Source organism: Hyperolius riggenbachi, chromosome 3 (assembly GCF_040937935.1).
Source record: "Hyperolius riggenbachi isolate aHypRig1 chromosome 3, aHypRig1.pri, whole genome shotgun sequence".
In the NCBI taxonomy this organism is placed as follows: Eukaryota; Metazoa; Chordata; class Amphibia; order Anura; family Hyperoliidae; genus Hyperolius; species Hyperolius riggenbachi.
Genome location: NC_090648.1, coordinates 349,688,428 through 349,711,798, shown reverse-complemented (window position 1 = coordinate 349,711,798; position 23,371 = coordinate 349,688,428). Strand labels below are relative to the sequence as shown.

Sequence of the window (23,371 nt, the reverse complement as noted above, 5' to 3'; positions counted from 1 at the left end):
TTGGACCATGCCTTGTGGGGGTTTTTTCGCCTTCCTCTGGATCAACAGGGGTATGTGGGGGACGGGCTGGAGTTGTACTTTGTACTGGTTGAACTCGATGGACGTATGTCTTTTTTCAACCAAAATAACTATGTAACTATGTAATGTTCTAAATTAACCACAAATACTTACCTGTACCTTTTTAAGAAAAAAATCCCACGCCAATCAGGTCCCACAACAGTATCCTCCATCTTGCGATCTTCTGATACATCTTGATTGAAGATCTCCGACGCCACACACGCCGCCTCCGCCGCACTGCTCTCAGCTATACTAAGTATAGCTGAGAGTTGCGCCTATGCGTCTATATAGACGCATTAGCGCTAGCTGCCGCTGCCCTCCCTGCCTCCCCCCACCTGTCACCCTCACCCATGCTGGCACCCAATGCACCTATGGGTGCCAGCATGGGTGAAGGTGACAGGTGGGGGGAGGCAGGGAGGGCAGCGGCAGCTAGCGCTAATGCGTCTATATAGATGCATAGACGCAACTCTCAGCTATACTAAGTATAGCTGAGAACAAAAAGCATCTTTAAATTTTGGCTCCAAGGCTCCCCATTGGTTCCTTATCGACCAATGGGGATCCTCCTGATCCCCATTGGTCTGTTAAGGAACCAATGGGGACCATTGGAGCTAAAATTTAAAGATGCTTTTTGCTCTTAGCTATACTAAGTATAGCTAAGAGCAGTGCGGCGGAGGCGGCGTGTGTGGCGTCGGGGCGGCGGAGATCTTCAATCAACATGTAACAGAAGGTCGCAAGATAGAGGATACTGTCGTGGGGCCTAATTGACGTGGGATTTTTTTCTTAAAGGTACAGGTAAGTATTTCTGGTTAATTTAGAACATTAAAGGACTTTTCTCGTTGTTGTGTTTTTATTTCATTTAACCCTTTGTGGAAATGGGTAAGGGGTACAAAGTACCCCTATACTCATTTCTCCTGGGAGGGGGGTGGGCATCTGGGGGTCTCCTTCTTAAAGGGGACTCCCAGATGCCACCATGAACCCCCCCCCCCCCAGGGAGTCGTCGTCCGAACCTCCTCCTGGGGCACCGGAGGTGGGGAAGAGCCCCTTGTCCATGGATTGGACAAGGGCTCCGGGGGGGAGGGGAAGGCTTGGCCGCCCCTCCCCCCCGAAGCCCCCCCCATACCATGGACCATGCGGGCTGGTATAGCTCAGGGTGCGAAGCCCCAGTCGGCCAGGGCTCCGCATTCTGGCTATCCCAGCCTGCATGGGAGACAAGGGGTTACAGAGGCTCGGGAGGGGGGACCCCACATCATTTTTTTCAAAAAATGTCCCACACTCTGAACATAACCCACAAATTTTAATTTAAAAAAAAAAATTTCAAATTTTTTTTTAAATATTGTTTCCCAGTATCTTTTTAACATATCCTGCAAATTTGGTGTTGCTAGGATTTAAGGGGACTTTTAAGCTATTAACTGCTAAAGTCAGCGGAAAAAGTTTCCACGGAAATGTCAGTACGCGATTTAAATAGATACATTTCCTCTTTGAAGATTTAAAATCGATTTTCTCAAAAACTAGAAGGTCTTTTTGAACAATTTTTTTTTCTTCGTGTTCCCACTATTCTTCTTAACATTCCCTACACATTTGGTGTTTCTGGCATTTAAAGGGGCTTTGCTATTAACCGCTAAAGTCGGCGGGCGTTTAATTTTCCCACGGTCAAAATCGATTTTCTCAAAAACTATAAGGTGTTTTTGAAAAAAAAATTTTCCTCTTGTTTACAATTTTCTTCTTAACATTCCCTGCAAATTTGGTGTTTTTAGCTTTTAAGGGGGCTTTGCTATTAAACATTAAAGCTGGCGGGCAGATATTTTCCAAACGGCAGCAAAGCAAGGGTTAAAACGATAAATATCGTTCAGGCAGGACAAAAAAAAAAGTTTTAAAACGATAAATTTTGTTCAAAAGGTCTGCACTATTTTAACCTTTAAAACGATAAATATCATTTTAAACATATATCGGGCAGAAGGGGGCGCCATTTTTTTCCCGGCGCCATTTTTAACTAGACGCTTAAGGGCTGTGCTTGGTGGACTTTCATTTTTTTTTTTTTTTTTTTTAAACCCTTTTTCATGCGACCTTTTTACCGCATGATTCCCGCATGAATAATGGCTGTTTCCGCATCTTTTTTCCCGCATGCGGAAAACATGTGGAAAATATTAGTGAATGTGGAAAAAATGCGGAGTTTACCGCTGGCGGAAATATAGCGGTAAAATTTTGCGGTGTTTTTGCCTGTTAGTGAATAGAGTCCATTGTCTTTGCTTTGAACCTCTTACCAGCAGGATTTGGACTAGTTGTTCTCATGAAGGATTCATGTACTCACGAAGGAAGCAATGTTCTATTCAGAGCTGTTTGACTATTTTCCTGTGGTGCTATCACGTACACTAGGCATTATTATTCTTTTACAGTGCATTTTAAATCTTACAAGTTTTGCGATGGTCCTTAGTCATTTTGTTTTCCTTTTACAAAGACTTTCCTTCACTGTCCCTATGGTAGTTTTCACCAAGTCAAAAAGTGAGTGTTCAAAATGTTAATTACTGAAAGAAGAGGTGAAAATAAAACTGGAATGGGTGCATTTATATAGTTATTGCTAGGACACTGGCACCGACATTAGACTGTCCACTAAATAAGTTGTTTGTATAAAACCCAAGGCCTCTGCCTTCATCTAAGTCTTGCCTGCTTTTTCTTCCAGAGTCTGGTGATTTCATGGTATTAGATCTCGGGGGAGCTAAATTTCGGATTCTCAAGGTGAATCTAGACCGCACTAGCGGAGTGAAGATGGACAGTGAAGTGTTTGACATACCAGAGGAGTTTATGACTGGAACAGGCGACCAGGTACATTCATGTGACACATGTCAATCGGGTAATGTTTCTGGTCCTATTGTTTAGCTGGTCTTTAGTACTAGAATATAACCATGGCGTTAATTAGCTAAGTTCGGAGAAAATGATCTAGAAAACCTGGACTGAAATGAGCAAACCAGTGGTTGTTCCAAAGGTCAGGTGCAGCTGCTGCAGTGAAAGCTTTTATTTTTGTGGCAGGAGTTACTTGCAATGTGCAGGAATTGCTCAGGTCATTTTCCTGCACACTGCACATGTTCATTTCCATTACATTGCACACGGTAGGCAATGTTGTTAAAGGGAAACCTGTGTGGCGTTTGGGAAAACTGTGCATGTAGCAAGTTTTCTTCCTGCATGTAGCAACTGCACTGGATGTGAACCAGTCCCTTTGATTGAAGTGAGCTGCAAAATCTGATGCGACTCTACATGCAGGAAAACCGCATGAGATTCCCTGAGGCTAGGGTCACACTTGCCAAAAATCGTGTGCATTTTCACGTTGCACATGTTTCCCACTGCACAATCGCAGTGCACTGGGAGCAATGTGCGGTTTTCCGCAGGGGTGGAAAAATGGATGATACTTTTTATCCCACAACGCATGTAATTCCCCATTGCCGACAGTCGGCTGTTCGCCAAGAATGCTGATTTGCTCACGGGAATCACCGCAGCCCCAAGTGTGACCCTACCCTCAAGTGTTACTCCTGCCTAAACCTCTTTGTTGCTCTCATTCTACACTGATTGGAAACTGCTCTGGGCTGAACAGATACTTTGCACGGGACTAATCAGATTCAGAAGGCTAATTACCGATCTGCTAGCTTGAATATTCACCTGTCAGGTAATGAAAAGTTTCAGGCTGGGAACACACTAGGCAGTGCGGTTATTCAGTGTTTTGCTGCGTCTGTGTTTGTGCATTTTTAGTGCGTTTGCCGTGCTTAGCATGTTTTCAGTTAGCGGTTTTTCCCCCGCACATGCGTTTTTTTTTCTTGCATTTTGCATGCATCTAGGAAGTCAACAGGAAGCAGAAATACATCCTCAAACTTGACTTTAAAAAAAAAAAAAAAAAACTGATATAAAAGCGCATACAAAATAACGCAATACCTCTGCATCACCATTGACTTTCATTCCATTGACGTTTTCCGCAACGCTAGCATTTCTGCCTAATGTGTTCCCAGCCTCAGTCTGGTTAGCCCTGTACAAAGTTCTGGTGTTTCCTATGCCCACATTAAGGCACCTTTCACACCTTATATGTTGCATTGCGCATTCTGAAATATAAGACTGCAACGGTGATGTAAAGTTGCATTGGAGCTTCCGGTTACAATGCGACCCATATCGTACTTGTCACACAAAACCACCAGTGTAAAAGGCCCCATTGACATACAATTGTGTTGTATTTCAATGCAAATTTGTTGTCCATTTGTGATGCAACTGACAGTGTGAAAGGTGACGAATTCTGCAACCTTTAAAACTGGTGGCAATATGTAAAACAGGTGTCACGTGACTAAATCAAATGTGTAGACACTGGCAAAGAAGCTCCTGAGGCCTGGAACCCACTGAAATCAGCAAACGCAAAACGCTACCGCTAGCGTTTTGTCTGAGCGGTTTGCAAGCGGATTCATGCGCGTTTTCGGTCGCGTTTTGCAACATTGTATTTTTTTTGCTCAGCGGTTGCGTAGCGTTTTGCGTTTTTATCCTGATTGGTCCTGTGAATTATTTTTCATTTTGTTACAGTGTGCTGAACCGCAAAACGCTATCAAAACCGATCAGTTTAGGTTTTGCTGAGCGTTTCCGCTAACATTTCAATACTTTACATTGAAGCGCTAACGCTCCCAAAATGCTGCAGGTCCTGCGTTTGCGTTTCTGGGAAACGCAAATGCTCCTGTGGAAGTTGCCCCATCCATTAACATTAGCCCAGCGTTTTGGCAAAGTGCTAGCGTATCGCAGCGTTGCCAAAATGCTGCCAAAAGCGCTCCTGTGGGTACCAGCCCTGAAGCTGCATCACAACCTCCACCCCTCTGGGCCAGAGCACCTCCCACAAGAGCAGCTGTTGTGGTGGGGTGAGCCATGGTAGTCACACTTATTTAACCTATGGCAGATGGGTCACCACTGAGGGAAAGGGTTTGCTGTAAATTGTCTTGTGAGGCTGACATGTAAATTAAATCTGTAGAAAGTGGAGTAGGTGAGCTGATTTTTATCCTTATTGCTATATATTATTAGAGATGCCGCGAACCTCCGATTTTCGGTTCGCAAACCGCAATAGACTTCAATGGGGAGGCGAACTTTGAAAAATAGAAAAAATTATGCTGGCCACAAAAGTGATGGAAAAGATGTTTCAAGGGGTCTAACACCTGGAGGGGGGCATGGCTGAGTGGGATATATGCCCAAATTCCCGGAGAAAAATCTGGATTTGACGCAAAGCAGCATTTTAAGGGCAAAAATCACATTGAATGCTAAATTGCAGGCCTAAAGTGCTTTCAAACATCTTGCATGGGTATACATCAATCAGGGAGTGTAATTAGAGTTCTGCTTCACACTGACACACCAAACTCACTGTGTAACGGGCCGTGAACAGCTGTTTGCATAGTGACGGCCGTGCTGGACTGGTGCGCAACATGGCCAGAGTGTAGGCCGTGGCATTTTTCAAGCCCATATGGTCGCCAGGCTGTGGTAGCTCAATGATAGAACAACAGTGACTGTCCAGCTGATCAAATTTGGTCTGACCACAATGAAGCAACGACCTTATTATCTTTTGTGTGCCACCCCCACCGGAGACACTCAAATAGCCGGCGGTCATTGCTTCATTGTGATACGCAAGCCCCTTCACCGCGGCAAGGTAATGATCACGAAGGGGGATGGGCACATGTACATGCCTTTTTTTTTTTTTTTTTTTTGTAGCTGCCCGCAGTGCAGCCAGAAAAATTAGGCAGGCATGTACACGCACCAGAAAAATTAGTGTAGTGGCCGCTGCTAGCAGCGGCCTTAAAAATTCAGAAATCCGCCTAGAGTCCTGGACCCTATTGGTGGTGGCGGAGAAGGCAAGCGGCCTGCAGGCAGAGATGCTGTGTGTGGGGACTGACTTAGTCTTTGGTCGTGCAGTAGCCCTCTGTGATCCATTCCTCATTCATTTTGATAAAGGTCAGGTACTGAACACTGTCGTGACTTAGGCGACTTCTCTTCTCAGTAACTATGCCTCCAGCTGTACTGAAGGTCCTTTTTGACAGGACGCTTGCGGCACGGCAAGAGAGAAGGTGTATGGCAAATTGGGATAGTTCTGGCCACAGGTCAAGCCTGCGCAACCAGTAGTCCAAGCGTTCATCGTCGCTTTTTGCAGTGTCTACATCCACATTCAAGGCCAGGTAGTCGGCTACCTGCCGGTCCAGGAGTTGGTGGAGGGTGGATCCGGAAGGACTATGGCGAGCAGTTGGACTAAAGAACGTCCGCATGTCTGACATCACCCTGAGATCGCTGGAGCGTCCTGTCCTTGCCTGCGTGGACTTGGGAGGAGGAAGGTTACTGCCAGTGGTACCTTGATTGCGTTGTACAGCCACATCACCCTTAAACGCATTGTAAAGCCTCATCGACAGCTTGTTCTGCAAGTGCTGCATCCTTTCCGCCTTGTGTTGAGTTGGTAACAGGTCCGCCACTTTGTGCCTGTACCGAGGGTCTAGTAGCGTGGCCACCCAGTACAGGTCATTCCCCTTGAGTTTTTTGATACGGGGTTCCCTCAACAGGCTGGACAACATGAAAGAGGACATCTGCAAAAAGCTGGATGCAGACGTACTCTCCATCTCCTATTGCTCTTCCTCAGCGATGGGATGCAACTCCTCTTCCTCCCCCCAGCCACGAACAATAACACGGGAACGTGGAGCAGCAGAAGCCCCCTGTGACGGCTGCAGCGGTTGTTCTTCTTCCGCCGCCTCTTCCTCCTCCACAGAAACACCTTCCTCATCATCACCATCATCAGTCTAACTCATCTCCTTCCCCACACGACTCCTCTTCTTCCTCCTCCTCCCCCCTCTGTGCTGCCGCAAGTGTTGTGGGAACATCGGGTTCAGGTGTAAATGGCTCCCACGACTCCTGCTGCTGTAACTCTTCTCGTTCACGCTCCTCCACAGCTGTATCCACCACTCTACACACGGCACGCTGCAGGAAGTAGGCGTAGGGGATCAAGTGGCTGATGGTGCCCTCATCGCGACTCGCCAGTTTGGTCACCTCCTCAAAGGGCTCCATGACCCTGCATGCATCAGTGTCCAGTTGTTGGGCCACAACATCCCCATCCTCCTCTCAAGCTTGTGCGGGGTCAGCCATTGCTCCACCTGTTTGTTAAGAGCAGCCAGGAGAGCTGCTCCAGTGTGACTCTCCGCTTTCAGGCAAGACATGTCTAACACTGCGTGACACCGTCGTACCTGGCATGCAGCATAGGCCCTGGGGTGCTGGGGCTGTGTAGATCGCGGCACCAGCCAAGGAGGAGGAGGATGATGACAGTGAAGAGGTGGTAGCAGGAGGAGAGGAGGTGGCTGGAGGCCTGCCTGCAAGCCGTGGAGGTGTGACAAGTCAGTCCGCTGTGCAGCCACGTACTCCCTGCTTGCTGCCATCGGTCACCAGGTTGACCCAATGGGCTGTGTATGTAATGTAGTGGCCCTGTCCGTGCTTGGCAGACCAGGCATCCGTGGTCAGGTGGACCCTTGACCCAACGCTGTGTGCCAGAGATGACACCACTTGCCTCTACTGCACGGTACAGTTTGGGTATGGCCTTTTGTGAAAAATTGCGGCCTGGTATCTTCCACTGCGGTGTACCAATGGCCACAAACTTACGGAAAGCCTCCAACTCCACCAGCTTGTATGGTAATAGCTGGCGAGCTAATATCTCCACCACGCCAGCTGTCAGACGCCGGGCAAGAGGGTGACTGGCAGACATTTGCTTCTTACGCTCAAATACTTCCTTCACGGACAGCTGGATACTGCTGTGGGCTGAGGAAAAGGAACCGCTGATGGGAAGAGGCGGTGTGGAGGAGGGTGGCTGTGAAGGTGCAAGGGAGAAAGTGGATGAAGACGATGCACCTGAAGGAGGAAGAGGAGAAGGAGGGTGGCTTGTCTTTTGAGGGGTGCTGCTTTTCCTCAGGTGTTCTTGCCATAGCTGTTTGTGCCTTCTCTCCAGGTGCCTTCGTAAGGCACTTGTCCCTACGTGAGAGTTGGCCTTTCCACGGCTCAATTTTTGCTGGCAGAGACAACAGATGGCTTTGCTACGATCTGAGACACACACGTGAAAAAATTTCCAGACCGCTGAGCCCCCCTGGCGTGATGGCGCTACGGTGGCATCAGCAGCTGACGTTGAAGGGCATGTTGACTGGCTGGCCATAGCTAGCGATACATGGCGCCGGACACTGCCCCCAGCTGTTTCTGAAGACGCGCTCCCTCTGCTTCTATCATGGGCTGGGTTCACTGAACACAGCAGGTAGTAAGATGCAGTGAGCTGGGTTCACTGAGCAATAAAGGTACTTAGATGCAGTGAGCTGGGTTCACTGAACAATAAAGGTACTTAGATGCAGTGAGCTGGGTTCACTGAACAATAAAGGTACTTAGATGCAGTGAGCTGGGTTCACTGAACAATAAAGGTACTTAGATGCAGTGAGCTGGGTTCACTGAACAATAAAGGTACTTAGATGCAGTGAGCTGGGTTCACTGAACACAACAGGTAGTAAGATGCAGTGAGCTGGGTTCACTGAACAATAAAGGTACTTAGATGCAGTGAGCTGGGTTCACTGAACACAACAGGTAGTAAGATGCAGTGAGCTGGGTTCACTGAGCAATAAAGGTACTTAGATGCAGTGAGCTGGGTTCACTGAACAATAAAGGTACTTAGATGCAGTGAGCTGGGTTCACTGAACAATAAAGGTACTTAGATGCAGTGAGCTGGATTCACTGAACAATAAAGGTACTTGGATGCAGTGAGCTGGGTTCACTGAACAGTAAAGGTACTTAGATGCAGTGAGATGGGTTCACTGAACAGTAAAGGTACTTAGATGCAGTGAGCTGGATTCACTCAACACAAAGCTAGGTATATGCAGTGATGAGGTGGGTTAAGTAAACACAACAGGTACAGGGTATATGCAGTACTGGGCAGTACAATGTGCAGCTCCCTGTCACACACACAGGTAGTCACTGAATGTGCTGGGCTGCTGGCAGTGGCGCACACACTATCAATTAGCAAGGCTGTGCATGCAACAAAAGTGTCAGTTTGACACACAGAAAAAAAAAGTACAGGAAGAGCTCTGACGAGCTATTGAGGGTTGCTATAAAAGCAATAACAATCAGCCAGGAGCAAGCTAAGCAGCCAAGAACCTAACTAATCTGTCCATAGAAGAACAAGTCTGCAGCAGCTGTCTCTAGTCTGTCTCTAGCAGGCACACGAGTGAGGCTAATGGCCGCCGCAGCCTGCCTTATATAAGGGGGGGTGGGGCTCCAGGGCTTAGTGTAGCCTGAATGGCTACAATGTGCCTGCTGACTGTGATGCAGAGGGTCAAAGTTGACCCTCATAGTGCATTATGGGGCGAATCGAACTTCCGCAAAAGTTCGCCTGGTGCAGGTGAATGCGAACCCACTAAGTTCGCCGGCGAACTGTTCGGTACATCTCTATTAAATAAATATATATATATATATATATATATATATATATATATTATATAATTTATTTATTTTTTTTTTTTTATTTGTTTCCTAGCTTTCATGCTTGTCATTTTGGTTTCATGACCTGGAAACTCAATCAGTATTAGGCCTGGGACCCACTACAAAGTACTATCGCAATTGCTAGTGATTTGTGGTAGCGTTTTGCAAACCATTTTGTGAGAGCTTTTCCTGCTCCTACACAATGCATTAGAATGGAAACTCTCCCAAAATGCTGCATGTCCTGTTATTGGGGTTTTCCCAATCGCTCTAGTGGAATCTGTCCCATCCATTTACATTGGCAGAGAGTTTAGAGAAATCGCTAGGGATTGAAAGCCATCCCTAAACGCTTTAGTGGGTCCCAGCCCTCATTGGTCCATGGGGTGCTTAAAATTCTGAGATTATATAAATGTATGCAGCTTGGCAATGGACCAATCAAATGCAGCAGATGGATGCCCACCAGATCTTAGGTGCCCACTGATGCTGCCTTATGGGTGATCCTCCTCTGTCACACACATGCACATCGAATGGTGCTTTAGCCTGGAACCTAATTCCTCCCCCTCTACACCCCCCCCCCCCCCCCCGTCAAATGTTAAAATTATATGATATAGGGTCCTAGACCCCAGCAGTGGAGCATATAAAAATGGAGCAGGGCGAGCACCTAGAAAAAAATGGCATCGCCATAGGCGGCAATAGTAAAAGCCGTGATTAGCGGCAAGGAAGTTAATATGGCGCCCAATAAATAGCAGGCACCTAGCACCCGCTATTTATCTGGCACTAGAATTTAACCCCCTGTGACTTTTGTGGCTTTTACTATTGTCACCTATGGTAAAAGGGGGGGGGGGGTTAGCGTTATGGAAATGGGAGATCTTAGGGGTAGACCATGGGGGTGGTGTGGTTATGCACCTGGGGGATGGGGGGGGGTCTTGAGGTTAGGCATAGGTAGAGGGAGGGTTAAGTGTGAGACAGTGGCGTAACTAAGGAGCTTGGGGCTCCGGTGCAAGTTTTTTACATGGGGGCCCCAAGAACACCATTGATATGGAGCCCCAAAACATACAAAAGAAGGTATAATCTGAGTAAGAAAATAACTTGTTGAGGATTACCACTATTCAACGCACATATAGAGGTGTTCAATATCAGCATAACACCAATAAAAAACGAAGATGGATGGAGGGCCCCCGGTGGACCCCTCCAGGGCCAAGGGCCCCGGTGTGGTCGCAACCTCTGCATCCCCTAATGCTACTCCACTGGTGTGAGAGTAGGCAGAAGTGTAGGTATACATTGCCTGGTCCTGGCTGATCGCTTCTCCTCCACTTTCTAGTTATTTTGCAGCTGTCTTGCAGCCAGCCAATCACCATGCAGCTTCAGTCCCCACGTGGAGATTGGCTGGCTGTGGGCCTCCTGCAAACTAACCAGGAAGTGGAGGAGGAGGGGTGGGACCAGGCAATGTATGCAGATGCATCAGTTGTTACTAAGGTTATTTAACATTTTAGAACATTTCTAAAACCTCAAATAACCTTAGTAGCAAGATGTCATTATTGGTACCACCCTGTACCATTTTTTTTTAAACTATTTTTTAATGCAGGCCCCAGCTGAACTATAGTTTTTTTGACTCCACCTTTCACATGCAATATTTGCATTGTGAATATTCGCATTAGTACTTAAACCAATGCAATTTTAATAGAATAGTTTCCATTGAATGCATTTTTTTTTGTAGTCTGTTCTGATCTGAAAAGGGGACAGCTTGCTGCAGTTTTTCACCCCATGCATCGGTTTCCCATGTAATGACTGTCAATTATGCGAGACACGTGACAAAACGTTGCACAAATTTGCATAAAACAGTGACATTTGCATATGGAAAAATGCATGCAAAACGTAATATCCTTGTGCAAATGGGGCTGTCTTCCTTGTAGTGTTCGGTGTATATTCAGAGACTAGTTATTTACAATCTAGCGAGAATTCTACACATGGCACAGATTTGGATAGTGGCAGCCAGGAACAAAGGGTAAAAAAATATATCATCTGTCCTCTCATTCTAGCTTCATTTAGTTAACATGACAACATATATTGCATATGGTAGTTCTGGCACTTTGATATCGTTTTTAAAACCTGGTATTTGCCTAAGTTTTCCTCTTCTTGCTGATGTAAACCACGTTTATCAGAATACACAACAGAGACTAAGTGGCAATTAGTTGAATTTTTTTTCCTGTAGTGCTGGCTGCTTTTACTTTTCATGCTGTGAGTGATTTTACTTACTATCATGCTGACACATTAAACCTCAATTACCAGTGTTAAGCTCTGTAATAGAAATGCTATATTATTTAGCCAGTGTGGTATTTTGTTTATTCACCTACTTCCCGATAGAAATCAAGCTATAAGCAGCTGACTGTTTATATTAGAATCCCATCATATCTTTTACCATTGTTTAGTGTAAATACACAATTCCCAAATGAGATAATCGCACTCCACAAGCATGTTATTTGCTTTAAACTATAAAGGCAACATGAAATTATTTTCAGGATCTGAATGATGGTGATTCCAATCAGGGCAACCCACCCTAGATAATTTCCTGTGGTTATGTTACCCCTTCATTTTTAAAGGGAACTTTAAGTGGGAGGAACAGAAAGGCTGCCATTTTTATTACCTTATAAACCATACCGGTTGCCTGGCTGTCATGCCAAGCTTCTGGCTTCAGTTGTCTTTGAGGCCCACACATGTAACAAGCATGCAGTCAGTGGAGTCAGACCAGAGGCAAAGTATCTGATCTACATACTCACTCATTCTGGGCCACTGACTGATAAAGTATAACGGTGGCCACACACCATGCAATTGAAAGATCCAATTTTACACCAATTCGATAATTATAATCGGTTGTCCCGAAAAATCGAAAGCTCTTCTTTCATCAGCTCGAGAAATCTGATTGAATGGATTTTTCTGATCAATTTTTATCAAAATTGTATTGTGTGTGTGTGGTAGATTGTCAATTACTTGATGTACAGACCCAAGCAATTTTTTGGGGAGTTTTCAATAATTTTTTCCATAATTGGGAAAAATTTTATCGTGTGTTTGTGTATTGGTCAAATTTTTAAAAAGTTAAAAACAATCAGAAAAATGTATTGCAATTCTTGATTTGAAAAGATTTTTGAAAAAATTGTATGGTGTGTGTGGCCACCTTAAGATGTAGACAAACGGGGTGGTCTTGCTGCTCAGACTGCAAGGTCAGTCCACTAGGGAGTCAACCAGTCCACACCCGGATCCTCTGAGGGTATGTAAGAGCAAAGTCCAAATAGAAGAAAGACTGTGTCCGTACCTGGATTTATGCAAAATTTGCGGATTTATTAACTTACCATAACCACTAAAAAACACATTTCAGCCAAAGGCCTTTCTCAAGTTTCTCACCTTAAAAGGTAGAACAGAACAGAAATCAGGCAAACATTGTTCATTAGTTAATGGAGATTGACAGCCTCCAGGTTCCCTTTAAAGTGTCCAAAATGCATAATTTGTGGGCAGATTGTGGAACAGTATAAATCATTCCATCATGCTAAGGTAGACAAATTGTGCAACCTTTGGTTACTTAGGTTTATAGCACACCTATAGCTTTGGAATTTGGGTCCCTTCAGGTTCTTTATTCCAAAGTGCAGTCAGCTGTTGCAGGATTCTTTTTGAGGTATAAGGTATGGACTGTATGATTTCATGATCTATAGAATGCATTTTTTTTAATCTATCAGGTACTTGGATACTACATTTAAATAGTCTTAGATATTTAAGTCATTCTTTAGTACAATCAGAGGGAGAAACCAGAGGAAAGAACAACTTGGCCTGTGAAATGAGACCACCAGGGAATTTGAGGTTGACTAATTATCTTTGTGTCTCTGCAGTTATTTGATTACGTTGCCGATTGTCTTGGTCGCTTCCTTCAACATCGCAGTCTTAGTCGAGAAGTTTTTCCTCTGGGATTCACCTTCTCTTTCCCCTGTGAGCAGACTCAGCTAGATAAGGTAACTTTATTTTTATTTATTTATTTATTTTTGTGTGTGTCCAGGGGCGTAGCAGTAGGGGGTGCAGAGGTAGCGACCGCATCGGGGCCCTTGGGCCAGAGGGGCCCTGAAGGGTCCACCCTCTATCACAGTATTGGCTCTCTATTGGTCCTGTGCTGGTAATAATCACTTCTATAGATGCTTTGAATAGTAGTAATCCTTAACACACTGCTCCCAATCCCTTTCTTGCAACTCTGACACTGTGGTTGTCCTTGGCAAGTTTTGGTGCGCCGTATCAATTGTTATGTATAGAGTGCTTGGGGGGCCCCATGCAAAACTTGCACCAGGGCCCACAGCTCCTTAGCTACGCCACTGTGTGTGTCCCTGTTATATGTAACTTTTAATACCTCGTTTATGGTTCAGAAATGACGGATGGCTTGCTGCAACTTTCCTTGCTCATTTTCAGCCATCTGATACAAGATGCCCAATGTGAGATGTATACTCGATATGGCACACAATCAAAAATCGATTTGGAAATCTTGTACAATTTTTTTTTTTTATGTATTACCACTCAGTACAGTTCAGAGCTGTGTAAAAGGCAATTGTACAGTTCCCAATAAGTGTTAGATTTTTCACTCTTTTTACCCAAACCAATTTAAAAGCCTCTTTATATGCTGTTATGTAATAGAATGTCTGGCTCTATTAAACATCACATATGTTATTGTCCGCCTTTGTAAGGGCTGGATCACACTGCAAGCACTTCTGAGCACTTTTTGAATCGCCAATGATTAGAAAAGGGCTTTGGTATTGTAACCCTATAAGGGTGATCCTACTGCAGCATTGAGATTTGTATTAAATATTGCAATTGTTTGATGCATGCAGCATTTTTTGGGGAGACTAAGCTTGGAATGTGCAAAAACTCACATTCCTTCAAAAATCGCTCTGAAAATTTGCAGTGTGAACTAAGCCCAAACCAGAGCTACACTACACAAGTTTAAACATATACATATTGGGTAATAGTTTACTTAATAATCCATATATAGCCAAAAACCTTTAAAATAAGGATTTTGATTGACAATTGGCCATCTTTATTGATCAGACATGTCTTATGGTGTTGACAGGACTGGGTGGGGTGGGGGTTTCTTCGTACACAAAGGAAGCTTGCATTGCTTTGTACAGCACTGGCAGTACAAAGATAGGAGTGACATTGGCACAATCATACTTTTTGCTGATGTCGGTGCAAGGTGGTAGACCAAGCGAATCATTGGCATCATGAGGTTGTGTGGTTGGTTTTGTTTGTGTGACAATCTAATTGTGCACATCTAGGTAAGAGGTTGAAATAATTGATTTCTTGTAGCAGTCAAAAATATATTCTACAGCAAGTCATATGTGTAATAGAAACTATTTCTCATCACAATGACTACTTGACATCAAATATCATCTGTCTTGAAAAGCTCTTGAAACTTTTTGAGCATCATCAAACTGTGGGCATGTTAGCCAAGATTTATAGTTTGCAAAGGCAATATACTCCAGAACAAAGCACTTCTTCTACACACTGCTAATGGCAGTTAAATAATAGCAGACATTTGATGGACACTTGCTGGCTGCTCGTGTCACACTAAGCATAATCTATAAAAAGTGTAACCATAGTAGCGTCAAGGGGAGCTTTAAGCTGGGACCTAAAAATTACAATACTGTACAGAAGAAGCTTTGCTGTCTGACTGTCACATCACAGCTGCCAAGGAGCAAGAGGATGGATGAAAAGTAATGGAGTGAAGGGTGACTCAGGGACTTAGGGAAGCCAGACAACAGTCACTATAAAGGAACACAAAAGTCAACTACTTGTCTGTGAGAAGAATTGCTGTTGGTCCCTCTTGTGCCTACAAATCACATACATTTGCTAGTCACTGTGATTGCACAACTTAGAGACACTGAAGCGAAAAAAAAATTTGATATAATGAATTGGTTGTGTAGTATGGATAATTAGACTAGTTACAAAATATAGCAAAATTTATTGAAAAAAGCTGCACATAGTATAACACATTCAAACCCCCCTTAAAAACAAGCAAAAAAGCCCTGGCTATGAGCCTCATGTGAAAAAAAGCCAGGCAGTCCTCTCCGGAGTGCACTCCTATAATTGAAAAAGGACTGACATGTCAAATATTGATATCTTCAGGCCCATATGCTGCATAACCAGGTTGTAGGCAATCCCCAGGAATGGCACGAAAATCCTGCACATGTATATTGTAGATTATGGACCACCCGTGTGCTGAGCAAAAGCACGCCTCTGTGCAATAGCACATACGCTCTCATTACAGACACATAGAGTAGTGTCTAACCTCTAACTCCTATTGCTCGCAACCCCTTGAACGCGGGGTATCAGAGACTCACGTGACCCAAAGATTCGGAAGGAAAGGAAGCTGGTGAGTTGAGGGTTAGGCTGTTGGCAAGGGGGTACCCCAATCGTGTGGTAATTACTGCATACCACAGGGCCTTGGCCCGCGATAGGAGTGAATTGCTGAGAAAGAGAACCAGGGAAGGACAAGAAACCCCCATTAATGATACTCCTAAATTACAGTCAGTTTCCCGAGTTGTTACAACTTATGGTGCCCATTTCGCTGAAATTCGTCAGATTCTACAAAAATATTGGCATCTCCTACAAAGGGATCCAATTATGGCAGAGATTGTGGGCGATTACCCACATATGGCAGCCAAGAGATGTACCAACCTGGGTGACTTATTGGTCTCCAGCGAGTTTGGCTGGAGCAAATCCCCTAAAAGGAAATCTAATAGTGGGATGCATAAATGTTTGGATTGTGATGTGTGCAGATATGTACAGACTGGCAATCGATTTTACAACCATGACCGTTCAAGATTTTTTTCCATTAATGACTATATATCCTGTACATCTACGAGAGTGATTTACCAGATTAGGTGTCCATGTGACTTGATCTACATTGGAAAAACCTACAGACCATTGAACACGCGAATCGGCGAGCACTTGGCCAATATCAGGAGTACTACCATTGACAAAAAGAGACTTAATCCTCTAGCTCAACACTTCAGAACGGTGCACAATGGAAATACATCAGGACTCCGTTTTATGGGAATACACAAATTAAATATCAGTCCCCGACGGGGTGACTTTGATAAACAACTTCTACAGAAGGAGTCAAAGTTCATATGAGTGTGGCAGCTTATTCCCGCAAGGTCTGAACAGAGACCTAAATCTAAAAGCGTTCCTGTGATCTATTACCTCGAACTCGCTATGCCTCTTTGGTGTGTTGCTAAATATGAAACTTTTTTTCATTAAAAGCAGTGCATTTGTGATCAGTTTTAATTATCCTTATTCCCGGGACTGAACAGAACAGCTGACGTGGTTGCTATGGCTATATAAGGGCGCAACCACGCCGCTGACGTCACGTCTGAAGAAGTCACGTGTGAGTGACGAAACGCGTCACGTGAGACGGCTCTACCCGGAAGCGCACGCCGCGCTTATGTCCCCCGTGCCTCCGCTTCTCTTCCTCCTCCTTTGCCGCCTACCAGATAGGACTGTCTTACACGCCCAGGCTGACCGGTGTTACCAACACATGTGCGCCGCAGAAATAGAGGTGCTTGGGTCCTCCGTGCGGAAGCCTGCCGAATCTTTGGGTCACGTGAGTCTCTGATACCCCGCGTTCAAGGGGTTGCGAGCAATAGGAGTTAGAGGTTAGACACTACTCTATGTGTCTGTAATGAGAGCGTATGTGCTATTGCACAGAGGCGTGCTTTTGCTCAGCACACGGGTGGTCCATAATCTACAATATACATGTGCAGGATTTTCGTGCCATTCCTGGGGATTGCCTACAACCTGGTTATGCAGCATATGGGCCTGAAGATATCAATATTTGACATGTCAGTCCTTTTTCAATTATAGGAGTGCACTCTGGAGAGGACTGCCTGGCTTTTTTTCACATGAGGCTCATAGCCAGGGCTTTTTTGCTTGTTTTTAAGGGGGGTTTGAATGTGTGATACTATGTGCAGCTTTTTTCAATAAATTTTGCTATATTTTGTAACTAGTCTAGTGCTCCCCGTATCCCCCCTTTTTTATTACTATTATCATGTTTATGGGTGAGACAGGCCAAAAAGGAGGTTTATGATATCCCGTACCCCATCTTTCTTATAGTATGGATAATTACTAGAACGTTAGTAGCAAAGAAAATATTCTCATTTTTATTTTGTTCTATAGTGTTTTTTTTATAACATTGCATCATTCTCTAATATTTGCAGTTTAAACACTACTCAGCATTCTAAATGATTTTACAGAGCAGACCAATGAACTATTGACCTGTTCTCTGCAGAGAAAAAGATACAATGACTGAAGATAACAAACTTCAGAAGACAGAGCTCTCTGCGACTTTGAAAGTCATTGAGCTCAGCGGCTTTTTTGCATAGATAACTGGAGTTTAACTCTTCCTTTACTGGAAACAATATGTTTTCGCTTCAGTATCTCTTTAAAAATCTACTACCATTCATCCTGTATCTGAAGCTAGTGTGACAGTGCTATTTAGGCTTTTTTTTTTTTTTATTACATGGGCAGCTGAAGGTTTTGAATTCAGCTGCTATCTCTTGGCACAGACGGTGGACCCTCTTTGACGTTGCATCTTAGCACAGCCATAGCCGTCCTCAGATGCGATATGAGACAAGTAGAAGAATGTAATGCACTATTCAGGATACGCATTTTACTGAACTTTTCTGGTTTCAGCATCAAAAACCTTATATCTATATATTGCAGTATTTTGGTATGTAACCCTGCCTTCCCAGTGATGCCTAGGCTGGATAAATATATGGAATTCCCCATCCCCTCTCCACCCCGAGAGCTCTGGGAGACCAGTTTTATTTTCTACTCTCTTTAGAACTCTCATATAAACAAACACTCCACAGAGATCATCTGATATGGCTAAGGCTGCATTTCCACTTGTGCGGTGCGAATCGCCGCGGTAAAAATTTGCATGCGGATGCAAATTTTGCATGGGGGTCCATGCGAATTTTCATGCGAATTCGCATGGATGACGATGCATGCGAATTTAACTATGGCAGTGCTGGTGTGCTTTTCCATTGTTTCTATGCGAATTCGCATGAAAATTCGCATACTCAAACCTCATGCAAATTTCCTATTCAATACATTGTATGCGATTCGCATAGCGGTATGCGGTGTGCGAATTCTGATGGCTCTGCCATGCGAATTTTTTCTGCACAGAAAAAAGCAAAGGAATCCTGACAAAGTGGAAACCGTCCCATTCACTTGTATTGCTATGCGAATTTGCATGCGACAAACGCATGCGAATTCGCGATACTGGAAATGGGCCCTTAAAGTCACCACCTGTGATAAATTTCAAATGTAAGGCCTATACACGCCAAAAATCTCTACGCATAATCGTGAGTGCTTTGTGTTTTTTGAAGTGATTTACTAAAGCCATTCCCAGCTCACTTTGTGATGGAAGTGATTAGTTTTTATTAAAAACAAAAAAAACCCCTTTTTTTTAATTTATTATTTATTTAATTTTTTTTCCCCCTCCACTGTTCCTATCCTTTACATTGAGGCGTAATTGCCTCCAAAATGCTGCAGGACCCATGTCTGCGTTTGGGGGGAAAAAAATCACATCGCTGATCGCTCTGGTGTGATCAATCCCATAAAAACACATTAGCCAAGCGCTTTTTGAAGTGCTAGCAAATTTTAAAAGTGCTCAGAAGAAGCGCTCTTGGTGTGCACCAGCCCTCAGTCAGGGTGAGAGAAGAATTTACAGTCGGCAAACACTAATTTCTAAATGAATATTGTAAAAAAAAATAGTTTTATTAATTACAATCTTTTTACTACAGTGAGTTCCTCTGTAAATAACACTAAGGCTGATTTTTCTCTCTACAGAGTATCCTTCTCTACTGGACCAAGGGCTTTCGCTGCTCTGGAGTAGAGGGGAAAGATGTGGTCCAGCTACTTAAAAATGCAATTCAAAGACGTGGAGTAAGTGTGAAATATGGTTACTAGCATGCAGATCTTTGTATGTTCTGCAGAACCAACTAATCTAAGACTGTATTCTACAGGAGTATAAGGTTGATGTTATTGCGATTGTGAATGACACTGTTGGGACGATGATGAGCTGCGGCTACAAGGATCACAGCTGCGAAGTTGGATTTATTGTTGGTGAGATCTTCAGGGACATTCTTTGTACTGTTCTGTAAGCAATGGTTATCTGTAGTAACCCGTAATACTGTGCCCCCATCAGGTACCGGTACTAATGTCTGTTACATGGAGGAGATGGGTAACGTGGAAGCTGTAGAAGGAGATGAAGGCACTATGTGCATTAACACCGAATGGGGAGCCCTCGGAGATGATGGAGCCTTAAAGGATCTTGTGACAGAGTATGACTTGCAGATTGATCGGGAGTCCAGAAAGCCAGGGGAGCAGCGGTATGTACTACGTAACTTTCCTCAAATCAACAATAGATTTACAGTACAGCACAGACATATTCCCTGGTGCTTTACAATTAGTGGCACGTAGTATTGAATCATTTTCAGTGTACAAATAGGGGTAATACGTGCTGATAAATACAGTCACAGAAAATACCAAGTAGTATATGTGGCAAGACAACAGTGGTATAATGGCACATCCTGATGAGTAGTAGCCCTGCCCACAATGGACTTACAGTCTCTAAAGGGGGAAAAAAGGATGAAACACAGGGTTGAGGGACATGGTAACGACATGATTGGGTACTAGGGAATGAGACCAAGCTTGGCTAGTAGCTGGATAACATGACCTGGGTCAAACTGTGTGCTTGTATGAAGAGGTTATTTTGGGATTGCGTTTGAAAATCTTGGAGAACAGTGAGCACTTGATGGAATGTGAAAGGGAGTTGCATAGGAGAAGCTTGTGAGAAGTCCTGCATTGGGGATGTGGGAGCAGGTGATTAGAGTGGATAAGATGTTCATTTCTAGAGCAGAGATTAAAGGTTCCGGTTTTATCTCTGGATTAGGTTGGCAATGTGTGAAGGGCGTTTTTGTGATTCATCCATGTGCTCGGATATTCTTGCAAAACCCCAAAACATATTGGTATGTCAACTGGCTTTCCTCAAAGAATTGACCCTGGGCCATGTTAAAGGCGTTAGACTGTGTGTGTGTGTGTGTGTGTGTGTGTGTGTGCGTGCACTAGGGATGGTTAATACGATGCAAATACTTGAGTTGGTTGAGGAATCGGGGGGATTCAATTGGACCATTTTTAAAGTGCATACATTTGCATACTCCTGTATCAATTCATAATTACAGTATCTGCATCTTACTGACCATCCCTACTTGTCAGTAAACCTAGCTGACCGAAAGGGCAAGAAAGTTATCATTTAGTGTTTATATAGCGCTGACTGTCCTCTTCTGTAGCCCTGTATAGTCTTGTCCCTAACTGTTCCTCATAGGTGCTCACAATCTAATCCCTACCATAGTCATAAGTCTATTGTGGTCTAGGGCCAATGTAAGGGGAAGCCAGTTAACTTATCTGTATTGTTTTGGGATGTGTGAGGACACCGGAGTGCCCGGAGGAAGCCCACACAAACGGGGAGAACATACAAACTCCCTGCAGATAGCACCCTGGCCATGCAGATAGTGCTGTTCTGGATGCTAGAAGATGCTAAAGCATTTCAATAAGCAATGTCTCCATTGATGGTGACCCCTATTTTTTTATTTATGTATTTATTTATTTTTTCCCAAATACAGTGTGCCCTCAGCTCACTTGTTTCTGACACTAGAAGAAACTGCCTATATGCTTGGGGCGTGTGTGTTCTGTAGTGTGACTACACTCCTCACATCCTCTTCCCCCCCCCCCCTTTTAAGAATGTATGAAGTGTCTTATCACCTTAGCATACTGGTATACTGTCCATTAAGGGATTTTGTAATGAAAGTAAGACAATTCAGATGTGAGTTGAAATTACACATTTGTTACACCCTGCTAAAAATTTAATGCAGCTTAGAAGTGAAAAACATTTAATGCAGTAACTGATGATTTTGATTGGTCCAATTCCAAGCTGCATTAATTTGCATTGTTAACGTAACATTGGGAAAAGCTAGAGATGATTAGCAGCTTGTTGGTCAGTAAGGTAGTCCAACTTGCGCTTTGGTCTATCATGCTTTAAAAAAGGAGACTAAATTATCCAGCTGGAAACCCGCGGCATTCAGATCATTTTTCTGAACAGATTTTACTTTTAGAAAGTTGATGCTTTCAGCAGGACGCCTCCTGCGCAGAGAAGTGGAAGGTGCTTTCAGGATTGGAAACCCTGTATCTTCAAATGTAGGAACTAATACATGGGAGAGGCTTTGAACATCTAAGAGCTAATTATAATCCTATCTTGTATTTTATACCTTTTTTCCTTTACTGTGTTGATCTCCAATTAGCTTAAGCAAAATTATCTAAGTAGTGCAGAACTTCACTGCCTGCAAACTTCCCCATAATGGAACGCCATTATGGAACATCTTCATGTTAACCTCAAAAGGAAATGTAATTATGCCAGTGGTCACACAGAGAAACAACGTACTGCTCTCTAATGATGTAAAGAAAGGATTCCAAACTCCTTTTCCTATCTAAATTTTACATAAAGCTCACTCTGTGCATGGTAGGTTTCGCATTTCAGGAACCAATATGAGGTGACAATATGTTGTTTGAATTTATTATAAAATTACTTTTGTATGTCTTGCATGTGCATTGTGACAAAATACTTTGTGTATGCAATCGCAGCACACTTAATTTTTTTTAAGCAACCTAGAACTGGTTTAAAGAAAAAAAAAAAAGTTAGATAATTATCTAAGAGAGTCTTCTGAGACCAGCCCCGCTACCCAGGACACTGACAGCTTGTGGCTTACTGCCCAGACAGGGCCATCCTCATACAGGTGCAGTACGGGGGGCACCATGAGAACATTATGAATATATCCGACAAGAGCTTGTCAGTAAAGAGTTTATTTGGGACTTTGATCTCCATATGAATCGCATATGAGAATGAGAAGACCCCCCCCAGAGAAAAAAGACACAGAAAGCAAATGCAATACCATTAAAATAGATTGCTGAACTTACATCTGTTTCCTTGCAGATTTGATAAAATGATCAGTGGGACATATCTTGGAGAAATTGTGCGTCATGTGCTCATCGGGCTGACCAATCACGGGCTACTCTTTGGTGGAGTCGCAACAGAGCAGCTGCTCACTAAAAATGCCTTCAGCACCAAGAATCTGTCTGACATAGAGAAGTAAGTTCTGCACAAGAATTTCATCAGTGTTCTCTTTTTTTTGTTCTCTTTTTCATAGATGTTCTGTAGGGATGTTTCTTCAGATAGTCCTGACAAATTACCGTATACACATCGCCATCCTTTTTCTTGCAAGCCTCACAGGTTATTGAATGCGTATCAATAAAGAGTCTGTTTCTTTTGGCCCCCTCCTACTTATTCAAACTGCACTATATACTTTTTCAAGGGAACGATATCCACTACACACAATTTTAATGACTGACAGACAGGACACACACTTGTTTGAATTGCGTGCATTTTGCTGTCTATGGCAAAACGTGTATCGCCACACTCCTCATTCAACTCAATGGCCCATTCAAGGATTGAAGTTTTTTTGTTTTGGTTTTTTTGCATTTGTTCTGGTTAGCATGGGTTTTTAGCTGTAAAAAATCTTTTCCCACCTATTGCACACATTTCCAATTACATTGTATTTTGACAAAATCAAAAAATTGTAAATGAAAGGTAACGCAAGGCAAACATGATCGCAGAGCTCTGGAAAAATGCCTGCAACGGGGGCAAGTGTGTTCCCTGCCTCAGTGTCGGTAATCATTTTATGTAAAA

General features: G+C 43.7%; 1 protein-coding gene across 2 annotated transcripts in view; it reads left to right on the top strand.

Annotated features, from left to right (window-relative positions):
- HK3 (hexokinase 3) overlaps positions 1-23,371 on the top strand; it is a 151,504-nt gene that overhangs the window by 86,208 nt on the left and 41,925 nt on the right. For both annotated transcript variants that reach the window (XM_068277047.1, XM_068277046.1), the window contains exons 4-9: positions 2,735-2,877; positions 13,416-13,535; positions 19,420-19,515; positions 19,596-19,695; positions 19,778-19,961; positions 22,619-22,774. In XM_068277047.1, coding sequence (XP_068133148.1) covers positions 2,735-2,877; positions 13,416-13,535; positions 19,420-19,515; positions 19,596-19,695; positions 19,778-19,961; positions 22,619-22,774 — 799 coding nt within the window. The remainder of the gene's footprint in view (positions 1-2,734; positions 2,878-13,415; positions 13,536-19,419; positions 19,516-19,595; positions 19,696-19,777; positions 19,962-22,618; positions 22,775-23,371) is intronic.